The 23670-nt window shown below is 29.8% G+C and overlaps 2 protein-coding genes across 4 annotated transcripts; one reads left to right on the top strand and one right to left on the bottom strand.

The window, feature by feature from the left end:
* Positions 1 to 735: 735 nt before the first annotated feature.
* Positions 736 to 9258, bottom strand: RfC38 (replication factor C subunit RfC38). Of its 3 annotated transcripts, XM_074124744.1 has the most exons (10): positions 9122 to 9258; positions 8836 to 8960; positions 4111 to 4154; positions 3919 to 4032; positions 3702 to 3839; positions 3190 to 3355; positions 1714 to 1913; positions 1480 to 1598; positions 1231 to 1399; positions 736 to 997 (listed from the first exon to the last, which is right to left on the bottom strand). In XM_074124744.1, the coding sequence occupies exons 4-10, from the start codon at positions 4003 to 4005 to the stop codon at positions 809 to 811; spliced, it is 1068 nt and encodes a 355-aa protein (XP_073980845.1). In that variant the 5' UTR covers positions 4006 to 4032; positions 4111 to 4154; positions 8836 to 8960; positions 9122 to 9258; the 3' UTR covers positions 736 to 808. The 3 variants fall into 3 exon arrangements, with proteins under 3 accessions (XP_073980845.1, XP_073980844.1, XP_073980843.1); XM_074124743.1 differs by lacking the exons at positions 8836 to 8960; positions 9122 to 9258 and adding an exon at positions 4306 to 4446; XM_074124742.1 differs by lacking the exons at positions 8836 to 8960; positions 9122 to 9258 and having other exon boundaries at positions 4111 to 4251.
* Positions 4661 to 22264, top strand: LOC141452509 (protein Aster-B-like). Its single transcript, XM_074124741.1, has 13 exons — positions 4661 to 4800; positions 5064 to 5205; positions 5415 to 5610; positions 6106 to 6209; positions 9087 to 9263; positions 10893 to 11057; positions 11186 to 11357; positions 11478 to 11621; positions 13679 to 13800; positions 15648 to 15843; positions 15922 to 16321; positions 16405 to 16525; positions 17614 to 22264. Exons 1-13 carry the CDS (start codon positions 4736 to 4738, stop codon positions 17731 to 17733), a joined length of 2124 nt encoding a protein of 707 aa, XP_073980842.1. The 5' UTR covers positions 4661 to 4735; the 3' UTR covers positions 17734 to 22264.
* Positions 22265 to 23670: the final 1406 nt, after the last annotated feature.

Genomic DNA, 23670 nt, shown 5'->3' on the forward strand with positions numbered 1-23670 from the left:
TAATCATCAATCGTTAGTAGTTAAGAATTAAAAATTAGTCTTAACTAATTTTGCTTAACACATAGTTTATTTTTTAAAGACACGTCATTTGTGGCCGTTTTCAATCCGTGTCAAGCACCCTTGTTACAATGTCCTTAGGCAGATGGTAAGGTTAAAGAGGCTCCCTAGGATGAGAATATATCAGCAGACAGGTTCCAACCTTTCTCAACTTTTTAAAGTGGTTCAGATACTTTAATTCACAAACCTTCAATTTAAATGATCCTGAATCAAGGAACGCCATAGTCAACCATCCCTATATAGTCGTCGGAATGAACATTACCATAATTAACTACGATTTTTAATATAAGTTTTCTAAAATGTTATTTATGTTTTCTGTTCCTCTTGTAGCTTACTCTATTGACATAAGTTTTTCTTCAGAAATAAAACTTTTTAGTTTCAGAATAAGCATAATTTTGTTAAAAAATAATTAAAAATAGGTAGCTGGACATCTGATGTGTCTACCTTAGCCAAATTCAAATGTTTATAACTTAAAAGGAATTTAAAAAGGATTTACAAGAAAAATTTAAGTGAAAAGAGAAAATGGCTTCTAAACCACCGTGCCACAAATGATCCTTCATTTACATCTACTCTTCATCAATGTCTATATTTATTGAAGGAAACAAGTTATAAGAAAATATGTCCTTTATAATTATTACAATTTCAAAAAGTTAAAATTGGGTGAGTGTTCACACCAGATCTTTCAAAAAATATATTTAAACGGTTACATATTTTTAAAAATACACATTAAAAAACAATAAAAAAAACCATTTCAAAAAGCATTTCCAACAGTTTCTTCAATAAAACTTAAATACATTGACATAAAATTGGCAACAAATGCTTCTAAATGGAATATAACCTTTGATCCTTTGTGCATTTGATGTTCGTACGTTGAAGCTAACTCTACAAGTTTTGTTTTTAATTCCATATCACAATTTTTCCCAAGTTCTTTCACTAGTCCCTAAAAAAAAAATCATTAGCAAACACCTTCTATTCCCTAATTTTCATTTAAATAATCCCAAACAAGATTCTTAGAATTTTATTTTGCTGGTTATGATACTGAATTTTATAATTCTATTTGCACACCCAAATAAAATTAGCGAGCACTGCTTATGTTATTGATTAAAAAAAAAATCCAAATTGCAGTTTTTTTTTCTTTTTTTAAAGCTACTGTGACAAAAAAGAAATGCTTACCTTAAAAATAATTTCAGTAGGTATTCCATGAACGAGTAGTTCATACAATCTAGATCGCACATCCATTAATTTTTTTGGAGATTGTTCTGATAATATTAATTTAGCTGTATCTCTAATATAAACTTGCCAATCTGGTTCCATTACTTCTTGATCTGGTGTATAAGGATATCTGAAATAAGTTATATTTAATTGATTTAATAAAATTAGATATTTATTCTAACAGAATAAATTTATTGAAAAGAAACTCACTGTTGCACCTTACAAGTTTCACACATTAATATGGCTCTGCGAAGATTACGGTCAGATTTTTCAGTAATCTTTTCAGCAAGTTTTTGAGGTAAATTTAAGCTCTCTTTTCTGCAAATACTCTATTTTTTTTAAAGAAAATATTAATTAGTTTTCTGTGCTATTTAAAATGATACACTACTAAGCCTTACATTCAAAGTATTTATTCTAGAAGATAAAACTAAATTAAGTGAATACCTGAAGTACTGCTTCTATCTGTTGGTTACTTGGTGCAGATACTCGTATCGGCAAGCATCTAGACTTTATTGGCGCTATAACTTGAGATATTGAATTGGCACAAAGTATAAGTCTACAGGTTGCTATGTATTTTTCCATAGTTCTTCTTAAAGCATGCTGCGCATCTTTGGTTAAACGATCCACTTCAGTTAGCACTATGACTATAAAAATGAACAGAAATCAGTAAATATTACAGCAAGAGAAGGCATTAGGTACTAGAATAATAATAAGATCTTTGAGTACCTAACAGCAAACCCGGAAACCTTGATCTGTTGAATTATCCCTAATTGAAATAGTGAAATACAGCCAACTATAAATTTGTAAACTAAAGAAGATCGGAACTTAAGTTTTTGGGTAGTCTTTCATGAAATGGCTGGTAACTTCCCAGAAACAGCGAATTGCCTTTAAAGGTTTAAAAAATGTTACAAAAAGAATTTTACTTCCGGGTAATTTATTTCTTCATGTTTCATTTAACATACATTATTCAAAAACTCTAATTATTAGAACAAATTATTTTTTAGAAATATATAAGGTTGATTTTCAATTAGATTAAAGGTAAATTTTAAGAACTCGTGAGCATACAATCACTACAATTTTTCTAATCAGAAAACTTTCAAGAGAAAAGAATGTTCTGCACAAAATCTTAGCAAACAGAATCCCAATCCAGGAAACCCACATGGCCTGTCGCCTTTAAGTTTTTTTCATTAACTGAGGCTTGTACTCCACACTTACTGGTGCGTTTCCTCATTTTTTTATGTGTTTTATCCTCATAATAATTAATTAGTACCTACAGATTTCTGGCTTTTGTCATACTATTTCAAAAATTGATGAGAAATTACTATCCAAATTTTATTATTTTTTCCCAAACTGAATCCAAGAGATCAAGAAATGATTAGAATTAAGACTTCATAAGAATTTCCGTTCTGTAATGAACTTTCTAGAATTAGGAGCAACTACTTAGGTTAAATTAGGTTGTTTGGAGGAAATTTTTAAGAGGACTTAGAGGACTAATAGCAGTCGAATAAGTATAAATCTTGCTGGACCGTTCCACAAGTGAAGCACTAAGAAAAAAGTGATGCGGAGCGGTGAATTACGGGACGTCGTTTATTCAGAGCTGGTGTTAACAGTCTTGCTTTTACACTTCCCTACTCAGCTGCAACGAGCAAGCTATGTTTTCAATCACTGTTTTTTCGGAGGCGAAAAAAGTACTTTTTTACCAAAGCAAAGCAAGACCTAAGCAGTTGAAGATTCGAATTGTAAAAGCTCTTACATCCAGCATGCTCAGACTTAGCATCCTGTAATTACCTCTTCCGCATCGTCTTTTTTTAAACGTTAAAATGGCAATATGTTCTTCACTCACCTAAAATTTCCAATTTAAATTATTGTTAAAATAACGAACCAAAAATCTTAATTTTTTGACTCCTAAAAAAAAATTACCTTTAAATTCTCGCTGCCCTGAAGAATCCAGCTGATGAGTTTGAGCAGCATTCTTAATCAACTCCATAACTACAATTCTGTCATATATACCAGCATCACTTGGGTTAACTTCTATATGATAATTACTTGCAACAGTCATTATATCAATTTTTTTGTTTGACGGTGTCTGGAATTTTATAATAAAATAGTTTAATTATTTTTACAAGTATAGATTTTATTTAGTATTAGTTGCTTTTCCCTTTTTGTATTATTAAATACAGAAAGAAAAAAAACTTAAGTTGTTAACAACTGGAACGATCCACTTGTTTAGTGTAGAAACTCAACCAAAAAGATTGAATAGTTAAGTATTCGAGAAAGTACACTGTGATTCTTCAAAAACTCATTGCAATATATTTTAATTACGAAGTAGTACTATGAGTTTTTCAAATAGCTAAAGAAAAAGTGTACTTCCAATTTTTTCAGAAAAGTTTTAAGTGTCCTGGAGAGACAATTTAAAAGTAAAAGTTCCTTACAGTAAAATTTAATTGCTCCATTCTTAATCTTTCTACCCCTGGGCCATACAGTTCTTTCAATAATGCCATAATTCTCGTTTTCTTACCAGCTCCTGAAGGCCCATAAAAGAGTAAATGGGGAAAATCACCTTGGTCAACCTGGGAATGCAACAAATCAGACAGATATTTTATTATTTCTTTCTACAACTAAAAGTTTGACTGTTGGAACATTCCTTACCACATTTTTTAAATGTTCGGCTTGTGTTAAATGGAAATCAAGCTTCTGCAAAGATGTGGGACGGTATTTATCTACCCACAAACTCATATTAAAGAACGTACCACTATTTATTAACTGTAAAAATGTTTAAAAATTAAAAACATTCGAATAATATAACATCCAAGAACAAAACAAGGTAAATTACACTGTTACCTGATCTCAGTTCCCGCCATAATGACGCTCTTGTGTATATTAAACTGTAAAATTTATTTTATGAAAACTTTTTGCAAATTCATGAGAACAATTTGAGAGGGATTGTTTTTCGCAAAACGTCGGAAAAATTACAAAATGGTAATTTTATATTTATATTAAATAACTATGGAACAAATGTCAAATAATATCTCTTACGTCACTGGGATTTGGCACATAGAGGATGAAACTGGACTACTGCTATACATTTAATATATGGTTATTTATTTACACTTCTGCAGCACTGCATATTTAGTGTTCTACAATTAACAAACGAAATGTCTCTTCACATAACCCACTACTTTTTTAGGAAGGTAGGTTTTAAATGTTGTTTATAACAGTAATCAGCTGATGGCTGAAGTTGTGAAGTTCGCCGTTCGTAATTCTGGATTAATATAAAATAAGTGGAACGTTTTGTAATTTAAACAATTTGTTAGTACACTGGAGGTGCTATGGCATAAACTCGCTTCATTATTAGTAAAGGAAGTGCTTGATGCGCCGTTAATCTTAAATTGTTGACAATGTAATATGGGTTACTTATCTAAATGAAGATAATGAGATATGAAGTATCAGCGGCGATAATTTAAGGATGACTCTTCCTGGGAACCAAAACAGCCCAAATCAAGTTCATAAGTCACCAAATTTAGATGTAAAGTAAGTTAAGTTTTTATATTTGTGCTTGATATCATAGAATTTCAATATTGAGTGGAAGATAGTATCATTTTGGTGTTTATTAGTAAAGGTGCCAGAATTTCGCTAGAGACCAGCATTTTTACACAATATAAAACTAATAATTTTCAACTGTTTTCACAGTACTCGCTTAAAATTAATTTCATTAGTTTTTACTCGGTTTTCTTATCTAATAATAGTGTTAAGCTCCAGAGAGCAACTATCAAAACCATTAAAATGTTTCCTAGGTCAAGTAGCCCCAATGCTAGTCCACAATCCAGTCCTCAGCTATTAACGAAAGTACATCATAAAAGAGAGTCTTCGGTTTCGAGCTCAAGAGAATCTGTACCAGACAAACAAGATAGAAGTGATACTACTAGTTCTGTTAGAGTAAGTGAAAAGATTTAACAATTTAAGTTAGTTGGACTTTACATCTTTCGAATGCTTTTAAAAGTTCAAAGTTTTTTAAAAGTTCACTTTTTCTGTTTATTATTAATATTTGTTCTTCTAGACAAGTGCATGTGTAATAGCAATTTAAATAGATTTCAATTAACGTATGTAAAATAAACGCAATTATTTTCAATTTGTTTTTTCCTTAGTCATCTTCAGATCACGGGTCAGGAGGTGAATTGAGTCGCAGCAATAGTCAAGAACCTGTGAGAGATCGCAAAAGTCAAGATAGAGTAAAAAAGAAAACACCGTGGTATAGTGCTTTATATCCTACCTACAAATCACGAAGTGACGATTTTAAAAGATTATTCAAAGACATACCTTCAGATGAAAGATTAGTAGTGGGTATGTTTTATTTTTATCCATTTCACGTTAAATTTTATCATTTACTATGACACTGCATCGATGTTGCTGAGTCATTTTGTTAGTTTACGACAGTATATATTACTTATTTTAATAATATGCTGTTATTAACAAATTTTAATTACTAACCCTGAGCAATTTTACTAATTTGACTTTGTTATGTTTTGTACAAAATTAGCAATATCCAAAATTTATTCTTTATAGCATGCATACTGTAATTTTATTAAAATTGGAAAGGTCCAAACTCTGCATAAGCCTAATTAGAATTAATTTCTAAGACTCATTTGTTTTATTCTACCATTAATGTTTTGACATTACATTAAAGACCTCCTTTCTCACCATTTTCTGATAAATTTTCTCTTTGTAAGCAGTATGAAATATCATTGTGCGTCGTTTAATAAAATTATTTATTTAAAAAGAAAAAAAGTGCACTGTCCAAATTTAGTTAAATAGTCATTGTTTTTGTTTTGTTTTTAGACTACTCCTGCGCAATTCAGAGGGATATTTTAGTTCACGGACGTCTTTACGTATCACAAAATTATCTCAGTTTCTATGCTAATATTTTTCGCTGGGAAACTCAGGTACCTTCCTTTGTTTAGTAGTAAAAGATAAATATTTTTTTTAAAATACATAACATTGTTTCATTTTATTGTAAAATGTGGCGTGTTTTTATTTATTTATTTTACTTTTCGGGTGACAGTAAATCCTTGTCAGATTATGCGGTCATGCTTCCGGGGTGATCTAAATAAAAATTTGTGCTTTCTGTGAATGTAAAAGTGCATATTATAATTACAGCGTTTCGCATATATCCTTTTTTAAAATATTTTTAAAATTTTTATAAATTTAAACAATTTGGTTCCTAATCTAATTATAAAATCCAAGGGCAAATTCTCTATTACTAAGTTACCTTTTGCAACTCCTCATTTCTTACTTTAATTAAAGTAATTAACATATAAATTTGCTTTTACTCATTAATTGAATTGAAGAGACGAATTATCAACTAATATGCTTTTTTATTGTGGCTATTTACTAATGAAGCAGCTATTAACGATTTAATAACATTATTTTAGCCCATAAAGTTGTAAAATTAACTTTTATTTCTGAGGAAATACCGGAGGCAGATAGTTTTTTGCCCCACTGAAGTTTGGTGTTTTTAATTGCGGAATTGGATACTATCCTATAATTTAAATTGGCTTAAAGATAATTTAGTTTATACTAAATACTAGTTTTGACTAAATGCTAGGAATTTAAACTTGAAGTTAGGTCAGGGGTCGGCAACCCGCGGCTCGCGAGCCGCATACGGCTCTTTTGTCCAAATTGTGTGACTCTTCAGCCTGTCCAAAAGAAATTGTATATTTCAATTTTATTGAAACAAAAGAAAAGTTCATTTATTAAAGTAAAGATATTTTTTTCCAAAAATGATTTTAAATGTGATAGGTTTGAAATTGAATAGTTATATTAAAACAAAGTACGTAATTATAAAAGACTGCCACCATTTTCATTCAAATAAAGGTTTAGTTATTATTTATTCGTTTATTTACTTTGAATATGTGAAAATAAATATATAAAATTGTCAAAGTTGACGATCAACCCTTTTTACCACTGTCCTACCGAACAGTTTTAAAACATTTAAAGGTTGTTGAATATCATAAAATAATAATTTGCAAGTTCAAATGATCTACAGAGTTGTTTACACTATCATCTCTGCGGCTCTTGGTAAGATTTATTAAAATTATTTAAGGAAAAATGGCTCTCTACTTAAAATAGGTTGCCGACCCCTGAGTTAGGTTATTTATTTTTTAGTTTCTCTTAAATTGTCTGTTAAATAATCTGTATTTAATTGTACTAGAGAGGAGAAATGATGAATATGTGTCCGTCAAGCTAGTTCTCTTCTTGTTTATATTTTCCTATTAGCGTACATTTCGGGATGACTAGAAATATCTAATTGCATTATCTTTAGAGACAGTAGAACAAAATTTAGTTTTCGAATCAAATTCAAATTAACGAAAGTATGGTTTTTGAAAGTTCTTCTACTTGGATTCTTAATTTCTATAGCCAATCGTTTTGCTCGTTGGCTACTCTTAAGAGTATTTAAGTGATAGAAAGTACCTATTCACCGAGCAGTGTGCTATAAGAAGCACTTATGAAGAAAAAATCTAAGGGGCTAGCTGGTGGATTCGAACCCAGGATCTCCGCGTGGAAATCCAATATAAGTTAACCTCTGAGCTGATCCCTTATTACTATTACGATTGTTTTTTTTTTTTTGTAATGATTTAAGGCGCGTCAACATCTGAGGTTATTGGCACCTTATTATTATTATTATTATTATTATTATTATTATTATTATTATTATTATTGGTTATGGGGGTGGAAACCCTGAACTATTAAAGCTTCTTTGGGTATATATAGAACATCCGCATAAAATTATATTTAAGATAATAATGAAAACTATTTGCAAACGTAATAAATTACTAATTGATGAGGTGTTAGTTACTTTATTCTCCTTCTAGACGAATTGCTATTAGCACACATTCCAAAGAATAACAAATTTTCATATTTGAAATGCCAAATGTTAAATTTTTTATGTTTCCTCCCATTAAAAAAAGCTTAATTTTTGAACAGGTAGTTAACAAGATACTGGATTCACAGATTCTAGGCAATATTCACAAGATTTCATTCCTTTAGGCATTTTTTTTCTTCTCATCTATTTTGGATATTCATCTAACTTCACTGGTGGATGAATACATTTTGTATACATAGAATTTGAACTTGCACTTACGAAATAGTACCTTTATGTGACTCAGAGTCAAAAGTGGAGGATTTACTAATTTGACGTAAATTTTAAGATTTAGTGGCTTGACAATATCTTCTCACCATTAAATCAATCGCATTTTTGGGCTACTGATTACATTGTACTTCAGCATTGTCTGGAATTCACAAATCGGGATTCTGATTTGCTAGTTCGATACAGGTATGCCTTAGATCCTCAATGACAATAGTTCTATTTACGAGGATTTAAACGAGGATCCGGTATTTTAAATTAAGTAACTATTTTGATTAATAAAAGATTTGATAAATAAAATCGGAAATTGAATCCTTATCGCGCATTATAACTAGAGAGTTATACGTTTCTGGTTATTTATCTTTCGAGGTACTTCACCAGTTAATTATAAATGTATCTTAAAACTACAAATTTGACAATTTTACCTGCTACTGTATGCAAAATTTGTAAATTTGATAGTATGTTGAAATTTTCGTGTGTTATTCCTGGTTGATACGTTAAGATAGCGTTCTATTATTTTGGATTAATAGAATCAACAGCTTTATGTTACCTAAAATGAAAAAAAACTATGAAATAACTTGTTTTTTTATCAAAACGATTTTACATTTAAGTAGAAATAAATTACTAATTAATAATTAAATGAGAAAACTAATGAATTAACTTTTTTCTTTCATAGGTTGTATTGCGTTGGAAAGACGTAACAGCTCTTACCAAAGAAAAAACGGCTCTAGTAATACCAAATGCAATCCTTGTGCATACAAATGGTGATAAACATTTCCTTACATCATTTGCAGCTCGAGATAAAGCTTATTTAATGTTATTTAGAGTTTGGCAGAATGCACTTATGGATCAGGTATAGAATCATCTCAAGACTAATTATCCGTACAGATTTTTTGTAATTACTTAGTACAATCATTAAAATAGATTAAAACTGTTAAAAAAAAAGATAACATTATTATCTATTACACTTCAAATGAAACACTTCAGTTCAAATGATTTGTTTGGAATATGAAGTCTTATCGAATGGTATTTTATATTTATTGTTATGATAAACATTGTGGTGCCATCAGTTAACTTATTTAAAGTAATGTATTATCGTAAAATGTTACGGAACAGTGATGTACTTCAAGTAAGTACTTACATTTTAAAATTAGTCACAAAGATAATTGCTAGTGCGAATTTAAAGTAAGGGTTGTCCGCCATTTTTTTACGTTTTTCAAAAATCGCTCAACAGATATTTATTTATGCATGTATTAATTCAGTTACTCTATATGTAACATACACTAAGATGTAGTGTATGTCTAGCAGAAATGTGTGTTCATTCTTTAAAAATAAATGCCACGTCAGTACAGGTGTGTTCAACCACTAAGTAAATATTGAATGTAATAATGTTTGTTTTGGAAAGATATGGTGATAAGAATTATGCAATTTCTTTGACTTCCTCGGGGATCGCATATCAAATTTTCAAAGTTGAGCTTTGCTGGAAGTAAAACAATATCTTGAAGTCTCTAGACACTGACAAAGATTTTGGCAATAGATCTCACCCTCTCTCAATCATGTTACTTACTTATTTAAAGTTCTGAGATTTAGTCAATATACTTTTGTTTAAAAACAAACTGGTAATTTTATTATAAACACAACCCGATATCTGCTTTCAAAAATATGGCCGCCTTAAAAAAGTCGATATCGTATCTCCCTTGAAAAAGACATCAAATAATGTTATTTAATTTTTTAATCAATATTATTCATTAATGGTTTTAACCAATTTAAGATTTTCAGTTTCAAAGTACTTATTTGTCTACAATGTCACTTTTTAAGGAATAGCCTCTATTTTAATACGCAAAAACCCTCTCTTAAAAGATAGCAACTCATACCTCACGCCTTCTAAACCACATTACATCACAGCCGTAAAAACTAAATATAAAAGAAGTAAAACAGTAATTTTAAGAAATGGGAACTTTTATATCTGTATAGTTTAATGTATCTCTTGTCAGCATCCCATATACATCTCTCTATTCTGAAAAACTACCAGCTATACACCCCTTTCGCGCTTATGGTAAATACTCATAAGGGTAGTGATGTTTCTACTTCTTCCTGGCAATTCTGTCTTCAGCCTATTGGAATATTACCAAGATAAGCTAACGCGAGTGCGTATTAATGGACTTTTCCGCCTGGCCTGACAATTTCACCTACAGTTTCTATTTTATTGGCGCCTCGACGCATTGAAAGCCAACATTGCTGCGATATTTTCCTACTCTGTCGATAACCCAGATTTTTTGAGAGTACCATGGAAGAGTTCCCGAGCCAGTCACACGGCTTTTACGTTACGCTTTTGTCTTGAGTAGTAATTGGCGTGCATTCATGATGGCTGGATATGCTAGGGTTCGTGGTGAAGAGGTTTTTGCAAAAGGAAATGGCAATTAAGCTATGATTCATGATTGTTAAATGTTTGCGTATATACTAATTAACTATCTTTATGCAGCCAATGTCAACGCAGGAAATGTGGCAGTGGGTTCACTCCTGTTACGGAGATGAACTGGGACTTACGAGTGACGATGATGACTATATTGCACCTAGTGCACCAGAAGATGACCGGCCTGTCCCGTCTCCGAAATGTGATAATAATTCACTAGATTCGTTTTCTGAAGTAAGCATTTTTACATACTGAAATTATCACGCATATTGAGAGAGTACTTTGTTTACAAAATTAAAATTCTAGTTCAGAATATTATACTGCGGCTAACTTCACACATGATTTATTAAAAATGGTTACAGGATCCTGTGTTCGTTAGTGCAGGAGAGAAGGATTCCGAAGATCAAGAAGAAAAAACAGACCATCATGTATTATCGGCTATTCACCAGCCATCTACACCTGGTTCACCCTCAGAAAATATACCTTCAGATCTTAGTGACAGTTCACCCAGTGAGACGGAATCAGAGAAGCATGGTACGCCGAACACTTTTTATCTCATAAACTAGCAACATTAGTCCCTTTTATTTTTGTTAATAATGAGTTTCCGTGTATGATTTGATATTAAATCAATTAAAAATAACATTTTTGACGCAGGTAGTGACATTGCATGTCCAGTTTCACATGAAGGAAGATTAATGCTTCATATGAAGGTTTCCATTCACGTGGATCAACTCTTTACCCATTTATTTACAAATTCTAAATTTTTCTTTGATCTCCATGAAAATAGGAAAAGTACTGGTTAGTTAATTTTATTATGTTTTAAACACTAAGTTAATTTTATCCTACTTATTCGAATGAAAGTTCATTCTAAAGAACCCCTGTTTCTCTGAACTGTTTAAGTATTTATTGATGTTTTGTTGTCGAAGACTGCGATTTCCAAAACTAATTTAAAAGGACAAAACAAACGCTTTTTCATTCGAAAACAAAATCAAAACAAATATTCTTTCCAATTTTGAAATAATTACTGCAATTTAGATTAAAATTATTACCATAATGTGCCGCTTTCCTAATTCATTTTGTAAATAATTCTACATTTTCTTTCGACTCATCATCATTGCAGTCTTCCTCATCGGCATGCAATTTTTCGGAATAATAAACATCGTCATCTTTTGACCAGCACAATTTCGGAAGTTGCATTAATCGCGACTGTTCATTTATCAAGCGCGCTGCTCGTTTATGTACTATCGAAAATTATATACTATTTGAAATGATCTGAAAACAATACTAATCCCATCTCAAAGTCACACACTGTCGACAAACAGCTGGGAGAAATTGCGCTAAATTTTTCTAATGTGTGTGATATTTACATTTTCTATTAATGATTCCTGAGGTATTTTCGTTAATGATAGGTTCCTATCCTAATATTCATAGCGCCAATTAATTAAATTTTGTTCTTACTACAATTACCAAGCAAACATTTTGTCCCATTGTTAAACAGATGTTCTATTTACTACTATTAAGTACTTAGTCACTAACATTACATTTTCACTAACAGTACATTCTACAAAAGTTATTTGTGGTTGCAATTCTATTAATATTAATATTAAAGGAAGACATGTAAAGCGATTAAAGACACCCACAGTTTGAACTGTCATAAGTTCGTTCACGTTTTGCTTGAATGCAAAATATTTCAATCCCTTTGTAATAATTATTAAATCTGTTACTTTCCTCTACAAATGTTTCAAATAAAAAATACATCATGGAATTTAATGAAACTAAAAAATGTAACTAAATGAAATTTGTTACTTAAACGAGCTACATTATTTTAATATTTACAAATTTACCTTCTGGTTCATATTCCTATTAGTAGTTGTGACAGGAACGTTCTCGAACATTTTAGCAGCTCACCAGTTCCTTCTCCGACTTACTCTCAAGCTAACGTTCGGTTCCAAATAAAATTTATTGCTCTGAAAGCAGAAACAATCATCTCTCAACTTAATTCGCTCGCTTTAATCAACTGATAAAAGTTTCTTCCTGATTTCCAATAGCTTAGATTTCTTGATTTCCGTAGAATATCCTAAATTACGATGAACAGCTATAATACAGTACCTCTTAGCTTATTACTACTTTTTTGATTTCTAGTTTTCAAGTTTTGAAGTTGTGATCGTTCTGGTTCTGTTTTATATAAAAATTTCTCTTTGTTTGTGTGATTTGTTTTTGGTAATTTTTTGTCTCAATCTTTTGCTAATAGTAATCTATGTGTTCGTGTATGCGTTATATGTATGTATGTTTTTTATTGCCAAAAATTATTATCATACATTTCTGAGCGACTTCAGTACATGTGAATACACACACATACACCAATATGTATGAACAGCTATAATACGAATACAACACTTACAACAGAAGCTTACAAGTTTTAGGGTTAAAATTTCAATAACTGACATCTCTTTAGTTGCTCTCAGTATGATCAGTGAAAGTAATGAAATATGTAAAAATTGTTTCATCAAAGTAATAATAGTACCTGTTTAATTAAGTTAGCACATTGTATTATGAATAGCTTTTTTACGAATAGTTTTAGTATGAACAGATTTTTAGGTTAACTAATAATTACTGCTCAAATTTTTAAAGCAACAAGAAAGAATGATAGTTATTAACTGTACATGGTCATTTTGATAATTTGTACTTTAGCTCTTATCAATCAATAATCTATAAATAACTTATCTGTAGAAAAATATTACTTTATGACACCCAAATAACAGAACTTTTTCTGATATATGAAATCGTTTTGTTTTTATTGAGGTTAAACTGTTCCCCTCTTTTCTAAGTTTATCTTTTTATTTATTTAATATTAGATGTGAAACAGTCACCATGGGTTACAAATCCTTCAACAAATCAGAAAGGAAGAACTGTATCTCACACAATGCCACTTGGCCAAGCTATTGGACCTAAACAAGCTCAAATCACTGAGTCTCAGGTAACGTACAATGAATGATTAATTTCAAATATTCTGAAACCTCACAAATATCATTTGACGCGCTTTAAATAGTTTAATAAAATTCTTTTAGCCATATAAGTAATTTCTGTATTTATGGTTACCCACCTGATCAAGTTTAACATGATATACATACACTGGGCCAAAAAAGTCTGTGAACACTAACCTAAATTTTATTACTTTTATTATTATCTTATTAGAAACTTCTTTTATTTTCAAATGAAATATACTATTCGATAGAGAGAAACCAGAGTTTTTCATTTTATATTCAATCTTTTATTTTTGTTCAACAGGAATATCACAATTAAATGTTTAACAAAACAACACCCCAAACGAATGCAAAAAAAGTCTGTGAACACTTTGCAGAAATAAATCATTCTTACACATTGTACGTGAATTATAAATTTTAAAAACTTGTTGGACCTCCTATGTTCCTAATCACTTCCAACAAGCGAGCTTTCATCGATCCTAATAATTTTGTGGTCGTCAATGTTGGAATTTTATCCCACTCTTCTAAAATAGCGTTTTTTAGTTGTTCACGGTTTCTTATTCCTCGTTTATTTATTTGGCGGCTGATTTCATCCCACAAATGTTCTATTGGGTTAAGGTCTGGCAATTGTGGAGGGGTGTTTAGGCGCCAGAGTGTATTATTTAAAAGCCATTCCCGAGTTTTTAGTGCGGTATGTTTCGGGTCATTGTCTTGTTGGAAGACAAACGTTCCCTCCAACCCTAATTTTTTTGAATTTTTTTTTAAATTGCGTCTTAATATATCCACATACACATATTGGTCCATCATACCATTAATTAGATCTAACTTGCCCACTTCTTTAGCACTCATGCACCCCACACCAGAATGTTGCCTCCCCCATGCTTAAAAGTAGGCTTCATATTTTTCATTTTCATAGCTTCATTTCTTTTTCGCCACACTTTTTGTCGTCAATCAGACCCACATACATTGAATTTCGACTCATCTGAAAAGATTACGGTTTCCCAGAAACTAGAAGGCTTAGAAACATATTCTTTCGCGAAATCCAATCGGCGGTTACTATTTATTTTATTGATTAAAGGTTTTTTCCTCGGGACTCGACCGCAATAATCGTATTCATGTAATTTATTTCTAATTGTCTGCGGTGTTACGCTTACACATAACCATTTGATAATTCTTGACTGATTTTTTGAGCGCTTGTCCTGGGTTCTTCTCGAACAGACTTCAGAATTTGCCGTTTATGAAAGGAATTAAGTTTTGGTGGCCGTCCACTGCGTGGCCTACTAATCACATTTCCGTACTTTTTAATTATATTATGCACCGTTGAAGGGTTTTTTTGAACTATCTTCCCTATTTCTCGAATACTTTTTCTTTCATTTCGCAACGTCACAATAAGTTCTCGAATTGGTCTGGGAACTTCCATATTAGTGGTTAAATATGTACTAATTAGATTATTTATTCACAAAACTGACTGTAGTGGTTTCTACAATACAATAGAGAACTTTGAAACTTTATTCAATCGTTTTTCTGTTTGTTATCTTAATGTTTTTACATATTTATGCAGCTGTTCACAGACTTTTTTTGCATTCGTTTGGGGTGTTGTTTTGTTAAACATTTAATTGTGATATTCCTGCTGAACAAAAATAAAAGATTGAATATAAAATGAAAAACTCTGGTTTCTCTCTATCGAATAGTATATTTCATTTGAAAATAAAAGAAGTTTCTAATAAGATAATAATAAAAGTAATAAAATTTAGGTTAGTGTTCACAGACTTTTTTGGCCCAGTGTATGTACATATGTATGTAGGCTTAATTATCTTATGTTACTTTATTTATTTTTCAGAAAATGTTACCATGTAGCAAACCGGGTGAGATATATGCTATTGAAATAGAAGCATCCAATGCTGGAATTCCATATGCCGAAGCATTTTATGTTTCCAGTCATTATTGCTTAACTCGGGGCGCAGATCCTGGGACTTCTACTATTGCTGTATATAGTCAAATAAAATATAAAAAATCTGTATGGGGTCTAGTCAAAGGTTAATCTAAAAAAATGTTAATTCGTATAAATACTTAATATACCTATTAGTCGTTATAATTTTCATTACCTTTTTTAGGTTATATAGAGAAGAATTGTTGGTTAGGTATGGAAGAGTACTTTAGTTCATTAGTAAAAGCGTTAGAAAGTGAATGCGAACGTACAAGGCGAGCTATGGCTTCAGGTCTTGTAGGAACTAAGCGAAAGGTTAGCCGAAGAAGAAGAAATAATGCATTAAAACCTCTTCCAATTCCTGTTTGCCCTGTACAGATCGAAGAAAAACCTTTAATTCAACCATTACAACTTCCTACACAGCCTCCAATTAATACTCAACCTGATACACTAGTTTGGATTGTTTTTATAGTACTATTCTTTTTATTAGTACTTAATGCAGCTTTATATTATAAATTATGGGGATTAGAAAGAAATGAAAGACTTCTATCTTTACCACCCAACGATCTAGATTTAGAGGCAATGAAGTAAGTTATTAATAACGTTCTACTCTTCTTTGTATTCGTAATAGTTTTATTTATTAGATTAAAAAAAATGGCATTTATTTAAGGAATGTGCCGCAAAATTCCGAAGATTGGCGAACGTTGCTTTTAAAACAAGAACATTTACACTCTATTGAAGTTGAAAGGTGGTTGCGAATTTTAAAAGCTTCAGTACATCTTCTTCAACAGGTACTTTTGCAAGTTTTATTTACTTAATTTTACTTTGATCTATTTCATAATCTATTAAAATGAATTTAAGTTTTTATCAACATCTTATAGCATCTTTCTAAAGGCGTTATTTATCTGTTTCATGCTTATTGAAATTATCGTAAGATTCTTGATTTGTTTTCTTATAAGCCCCATGAAGTCCTGGTAGGCTAATTTGTCTCTTTTAAAAAGAGTAAAATGATTTCAATAAATTATTGTTTTTATTTAACGGATAAGAAGTAATATACCCTAGAATAATCATATTAAGGCAGGCGTCAGTGACCTTAGATTTAAACGGCCTTAAAATAAAAAGTAATAAGATATATATTGAGGTCAAATGGTCATACGAAGAGAAAGTAATACGAGTTTAATGCGAAAAGACATTATTGTATAGAAGTCGACGTTCTGCAGTCACACCCAAATGCATATATTAAAATCAATATCCTATTGAATAGTTCTTTTTTAGAACATGATTCAGATGAATTAGATCGACGTTTACTGTTAAACATCGAGCAATAATGCCCAAAAAAGAAGCAAATCTATGGAGGGATTTTACAGTCAACTCTGCCGCCTTCTAGAAGGACTTTTACTGTTATAAAATGAGAAAAATATTAAAAGATAATAAATAGAAGGTACAAAAAATTGATTCAAAAAAATGAAAAAATAAGTTGGTAGTTGATGAAGGCTATAGGGATGAAAGTAAGTTAAATAAAAATATAAAAAAATTGTTCAAAAAGAAAGTTTTGTGAATGCGAGAATTTTAACTGTGAAGTTCAACAAAATAAAATTAGTTTTGCCTGAAAACATTTTGAGTATCAAGTTGAATTACAAGTGAATGAGTATTATTAAGTAAGTTTCTACGCACCCTTTGGAACCAAAAATTATTTTAATTTCGGAGAATTATATTGTAAAAAGCATGTTTAACTAAACAGAACTAATAAGAGCAATTTTGGACAGTCAAACATTAGGATCACTGAAACGGATAAGTAAAGTCTTCAAGTATTAAAACCGTATAATGCAAATAAGAGTGGTTTAAATTTTTCATAGTATTGAATAATAATTTTTCATAGGTAGAAGAATCACTTAGCGCCCTTCAGACAAGCATTCAAGGAGTTGTAGGCGAGAATTTTTATAGCATGATTAAAGAGAATCATGGAGCAGATTCTCTTCAACCTAAAGATGATTTGTAGGCACCAGTTTCTTGTTTATAAAATCATTTTAAAATATTCCACATAATTCCACAAAATGGTTCATTTCTCTATATAATTTCAGAACTCCTTTTATTATTATTTTTTGTATTTTAAATTTCTCTAGATATTCATGAAAAGCCAAATTACTGGCTGGCATAATTATTTATTTATTTAAAAAAAAAAATTGTATTATTTTATTTGTAGTGATAATGGCAACATTTTATTTCTTTTTCGGAAACATTTTTAAAAACTGCAAAATTTTAATGTAATTGTGCTGAATGAAATTCAAAAAGTTAATTCCTTCCTCTTAACCAGTATTATAGATATTTAATGAATAATGAAATTTTACAAATAGCTGTAATTTCATTCCTGATGTAAAACATTTTTGAGAAATAGTTTTTAAAATTGTATCTATTCTAGTTTTCCATTTAGGCGGCCACTGTTTGTTTAATGTAGTTTTGACTTTTAAATTTATTATAAATTCTTAAATTGAAATAATTGTAACTAAGCCTCAGAATCTGATTTTTAATTCATAAGGCCTTAAAATTGACGAAAAATTTTCTGTAATGTTCAGAGAAATGTCTTTTTATTGGAGATCTGAGTTTTGGACTCCAAATAGTCATTTGTTGGCATTTTTGATCGTACAAATTACAATTTATTTATGCTGGTGGGGATCCGCTGGTTTCAAGGTGAAGGATATAAAAGGGTTTTCATAAGTTATCCGCTCGCAGCATCGCTTTTGACGGGTCGTTGACCAGAATTTCTAGCAAACGAATTTGTGAAATTTACTTGATAATCCAATAATCTACTCATAAAATTCCAAGGAGTAAGTTTTATTCTTTCTTAATGCCCAAATCTCAAATAAATTATTAACTGTATCCAATGTGTGCACCTAAATTAATACATACTTTCCAATCCAATGTCCTACAATTCGAGAAAGAACTGATTTCTATAGGCATTTTGAAAGGAAAACATTCATTATAATAGTTATATTGGCCGCCTGTCAAATGTAATGTACAGCTCTTTTATTTGATTTTAAAAAAATCATTATGAAATCAACATTTTTTTTGTTCTCAAAAATATAATGTTCTTAAAAATGTGAAGTTTCATTGTAAAAGATAACTTGTATAATCATTTTTTAGAAATTGAAAAAGTAATTGCAAAACTTATTTACACTATTGTGTACACAAACGGTTCGCGCATAAACAAATTTGTAGATAAATTTAGAACTAGAATTTGTAGGTTAAACGTTATAGGCAATTTTGTGATATTAGATTTTCTCTTTTAATTTCAAGGTTTTTAAACGAAAGGAGTAGGTATATATAAATAAACTTTTGTTTTGAGATAACCTACTAAAGAAATTAAAATAAAATTATATTCTGAATTTTATTTTTCTTGAACTTAACTACTGATTTTTTTTTTGCAACTTACTTGCTAAAAACTTTTAGTTCTTAAAATTTGTCGAAGGGATTTTGTGTCATGTTGCTTATGAAAGTGGTGTAAAACTTAAATTTTCAGGTATTGTAACACACAAATAATTTTCTGAAATAATTATAAACAGATTATTTATAAGACAATTTTGTTGCTACAAAATGTATGAATTATTATCTTTATTTTTTAAATTGTTAAGCGAAACAAACAACTAAGACTGTTCTCTAAATGAAATTCTAATTCTAAAATATGTTCAAATTTAAAATTTTTACCTAATTATTTTAAATGTTATATTTATGTTTAAAGCCTTAAAAAATAATTAGTTGTTGGGTAGATTACTGTAGTTCATTTTTATGGGAGTCAGAATTGATGGGGTCAGGCTAACTAGTAGAGAACAGCATCATTCAATTTTATTTTAATTTTATTAGTAACTTAAATTCTGAATCAGTTAAATTGTTGTAGAAAGATTTAGAAGAGACATCAATTCAAAGTGCTTCTTTAAAAACGGATCAATCCAATGATTTCAATTAATTTTCAGCGAGTTATTCATTAAATTTCAAACTGAAAAATTGAATTTTGCTAAGGTTTTTGACATGAACGATATTATTTCGTGTAAAATTTGAGTTCTATGAAGATTTTTCTATCATTTCCTGGAGCAATTACACTATGTTATTATTCTATAAAAAAAAGAAAACCGTAGTACTTCCTGATCCTGCATTAGTAAAGCCAGAGGATTTCTTAAAGCTTGAGAGATTCTGATCTTCTTTTTCTCGATTTCTGTCATTCAAACCAAAAAAGGCTTTCTTAGTTGGGCCTAGGTTAAACAATTTGGTGTGAAGAACACTCCAAAGATTTTATTTGAATATAGTTATTACTATATTCTAATTACAGATTACCAATAATGAATTTTACTTAACGTGGTGTAGGTATGAGATTGCGATTGGAACATTTCATAAAGGCAAAGCAAAGAAATCATTTAGCGAACGTAATAACTAAGTTGCAGGAATTTATTTTTGTATTGTTTAAAGAGAAAATTTCAAAATTAATTTGTAATGAAATCTAATTGTAAATGTGAAGTGTTGAATGAGCGTTTGTGGAAGTGAATAGGATATTGCTTAAAGTTTGTACTAAACCCAAATAGTTCACCCTCCAGAATTCTTTGATGAGCTTATGTGAATAATGGGTAATATAAGGTTGGGCGACCCAAATAGTTGTTCAGTTCAACTCTCTCTACAGAGTGTACGTGAATTGTTTGAATTTTGGGCTTGTCAGTATGAGTAATGTAATGTTTGTCTAATCGGGGGAAGTCAAGATCCACTGCAGAAATTTTCCACTTCCTTTTATGGATACTGCGAAGTTTAATGTTATGAAGTTAGCTGTTCTTATTGGCCGTTAGTTTACCTTGTTAAAATAAAAGGTGATAATTCAACTCCTTTCAATGTTTTATAAGTTCCCGACGTTTTAAGTCAGGTTGCAATCTTAAAGAGGACCAAATGCTTGGTTTAAATCAAACTTTCCTCGAAGAATCCGTACAGAATTCGACTATCTTAAAAAAAAAAAAAAAAAGAAATACTTTTTTGTAACTAAGAGTTGTAGAAAAATTAAGTAACAAATTTAGACTAGAAATAATTAGAATTTCACAATTCTAAATTAGAAAACCTTATTTCTAAACCACTTTCATAAAAATTACCAGCCAAATTTAAAAATGAAATCACATTTAAGCTCAATTATTTAGTTTTTAGTGTCATATTTTTGAGGACAGCGTAGATGAAGAGATATTTTTCTCTTGTCTTTAATTTTCGTTTTCACAAATAAATTAAGGACGAAATTGGTTCATTAAAAAAAGTAAATTAAGTACACATAAACCTCTAGAAAACATGGTATTACTATATATCTCTGGTTTTTATTTCTTGTTGGTCATTTTAAAAAATAAATTAGCTCCTATTAGAAAAAAATTTAAGAGCAAAGCACATTTAGGTGATAATAATGTGATACTACCAAAGATTTATTGTGCGAATGAACATTATAGGTGCAATCTAATTTTATTTTTTCAATTTATTAAAAAAGAAAAACTTTTTGATATCTGCTTATTTTATTGAACGTTATGAAATTTGAAATTATTTAATTTGATGTAAAATAATCTTACTAAGATGTTTGTTTATTTAATTTAATAAAATCCGATAAATAAATTTGTATATACCATATTAAAAAGTAAATTGCTATAAAAGACTGGTTATGGTGGTATCATAAATTGATAAAATAAAGTATGCATGTAATTTTTTCAAGTATCTTTTTTTTTTTAATTTTTAAGTTTGTTTTTTAGTTCCTAATAGTGTGCAGGTTGTCTATTGTAGATTTTAGATTTTTTGTAAGTTGGTATTTATATTTTTTTCATTATTCCCTTTAATCTTGGTCATGGAGATTTAAAAACGCAATTTAAATTAAGGATTAAGTTATCATATTAATTAATAAGAAAGAAATTTGTAGACAATAAAAAAATTAAAAGTACCTTCGTTTTAGGAAAGCAATGCTTTTTTACTCTGTATATTTTACTCTACGTACAGATGGTATTGTTACATATTATTTTCTACAACTAAAACAGCCATTGTATTAAAGAAAAAGTTAATGCTATGAGTATCATTAATATTTATTTGCAAGTGCCAAATTATGCTTTGTCAAAATTATGTTTACGCCATGTAATTTAGTATTCCCTTAAAACTTCTAGTTCTTCCACCAAGTTAGATATTTCAATTGTATTTTAATTTTTTAAAAAAAGCAATATTTTAAAAGTTTAAACAAAATGTTTATGAGAAATTTATTTTTTAATAGCTTTTAAAATAACTCAATTGAAGCTGCAAATAATGGTAATCGAGTACCAATCTAGAGCACTTGTGATGAAGGAATCCAAAAAATAAAAATAATTAAATAAACGAAGTATATGAATGTTATTGTATTTAGTATTTATTTTACATTCCTTTTTAATGTGTTCCAGGAAATACATTGTTATGGGTATTTATAAAATGAAAAATGTATTAATGCCTTTCAAATTTCTCAAATAGTACCTGTAGAAAAAAAATAAACAAATTTTCTAAAACATTAATGCGGTTGTTGACTATTTTTTATTTTATAACTTAATATTACTCCATTTTCTAAACTAAATAAGTTGATAATTTGTTCACTTAATAATAATTTTTAAAAAACAATTACATTTTTGTTATACTTGAAATTGAGACTTAAAAGTGAGGAGGTGTGCTGTGTATAGAAGTGAATTTTCTTCGAGTTAAGAATCTAACAACTTATTTACTCCTTACTTATTTATTCCTTAGAAAGAGTTAAGACTGTACATTCTAGTGACACAGAACTTTAAAGGGAGGTCTACCCACCTATTTAAGCTGCATCTCGCACTTAAATAATTTTCTTGGAAAAAATTTGAAAATAAGAGTTTTAGACCTAAGATAAATATTGTAGATTAAAGAAAATCATTAAATACCATTTTAAAGTAATTTGAAACTACAAAGAAATCCATTCAGAAAAGACTTTAAATGAAGAACGGTAAGATGTTTTGATCGCAATGTTATTTCAGTTCCCGTGGTATCACTAAGTCAAAATGTAAAGTTTCAGAAATTTTTTTAACATTCTAAACAAATTATTAAAAATTTACTTTTTTTAAATTCAGAATCCTCAAAAAGAATATGGCCGATACTAACTAAATTTTGAAAATTTACTTTAAGAAAAAGAAATCACTAATTTGATCAAACTTGAAAATAAATGAATTACTATTTTACACTATTCAACACTCATCTTTCACGAGAGTTAAAAAAAAAAAAATGAGGCGTTACTGCAGCCTGTTAAAGGATATAAAAGTAATCTGATTACTGGAATTACTTATGTCAGATTATATTCTTTAGTATTAATGCATATCTGTTAGACATTGCCTGTGAAAGACCCTTTGTTTTAAAAAGAAAAATATTGAGTAGAATGTTTAGTCAGTGAACAAGGATGTGTACAAAAGAAAAAACATCAGGAACTTTAAGAATTGTTTTGCGAGACGATGTTATTTTGAACATAAAATTGAGCCACTGATCTGGTCAGTTATGTGACCAGGATGGAAAAGGTAATTAGGTAATATACGAAGCAGGTAATTAGGTAATCAAAATGGCAAATCTGGGAAAATTGGGGCGTAAGATCGAATCTGTGGTTAGTGGATGATACGTTTATAGATGCAAAGATACTATGGGGTTTCCTAATTGGAGAGGAGCAACATCAAAAAATAGACCAACTATGGAAGAGGCTTACTGAGGAAGTCTCTCATTAGCAAACCCTTGGTCAGATTCACTAAAATAGAAACAATTTAATAATCTTGAATTTTTCTTAAACAATTAAAAGATCTCAAATTTTTATTATTCCAGTAATTTTCATTTTACAATTGAATTAAAAGGTGGCGCCACAGTTAGAATTGTCGCGGCTTAATGTTAAACAGCTTTCAATAATTAAAATAGTAATTCA

Source organism: Rhodnius prolixus, unplaced genomic scaffold, assembly GCF_049639745.1.
Source record: "Rhodnius prolixus isolate KJV_2025 unplaced genomic scaffold, Rpr scaffold_3, whole genome shotgun sequence".
Taxonomy (NCBI): Eukaryota; Metazoa; Arthropoda; class Insecta; order Hemiptera; family Reduviidae; genus Rhodnius; species Rhodnius prolixus.

Excerpts from the sequence above, each read along its gene's own strand:
- RfC38 (XM_074124744.1), bottom strand. The coding sequence starts at position 4,005 with ATGAGTTTGTGGGTAGATAAATACCGTCCCACATCTTTGCAGAAGCTT. Across the intron at positions 3,356-3,701 it reads TGGAGCAATTAAATTTTACT|ACACCGTCAAACAAAAAAAT; the intron begins GTAAGGAACTTT and ends ATAAAATTCCAG. Across the intron at positions 1,914-3,189 it reads AGGGCAGCGAGAATTTAAAG|TCATAGTGCTAACTGAAGTG; the intron begins GTAATTTTTTTT and ends TCATTTTTATAG.
- LOC141452509 (XM_074124741.1), top strand. The coding sequence starts at position 4,736 with ATGACTCTTCCTGGGAACCAAAACAGCCCAAATCAAGTTCATAAGTCA. Across the intron at positions 11,622-13,678 it reads TGAAAATAGGAAAAGTACTG|ATGTGAAACAGTCACCATGG; the intron begins GTTAGTTAATTT and ends ATTTAATATTAG. Across the intron at positions 13,801-15,647 it reads CTCAAATCACTGAGTCTCAG|AAAATGTTACCATGTAGCAA; the intron begins GTAACGTACAAT and ends TTTATTTTTCAG.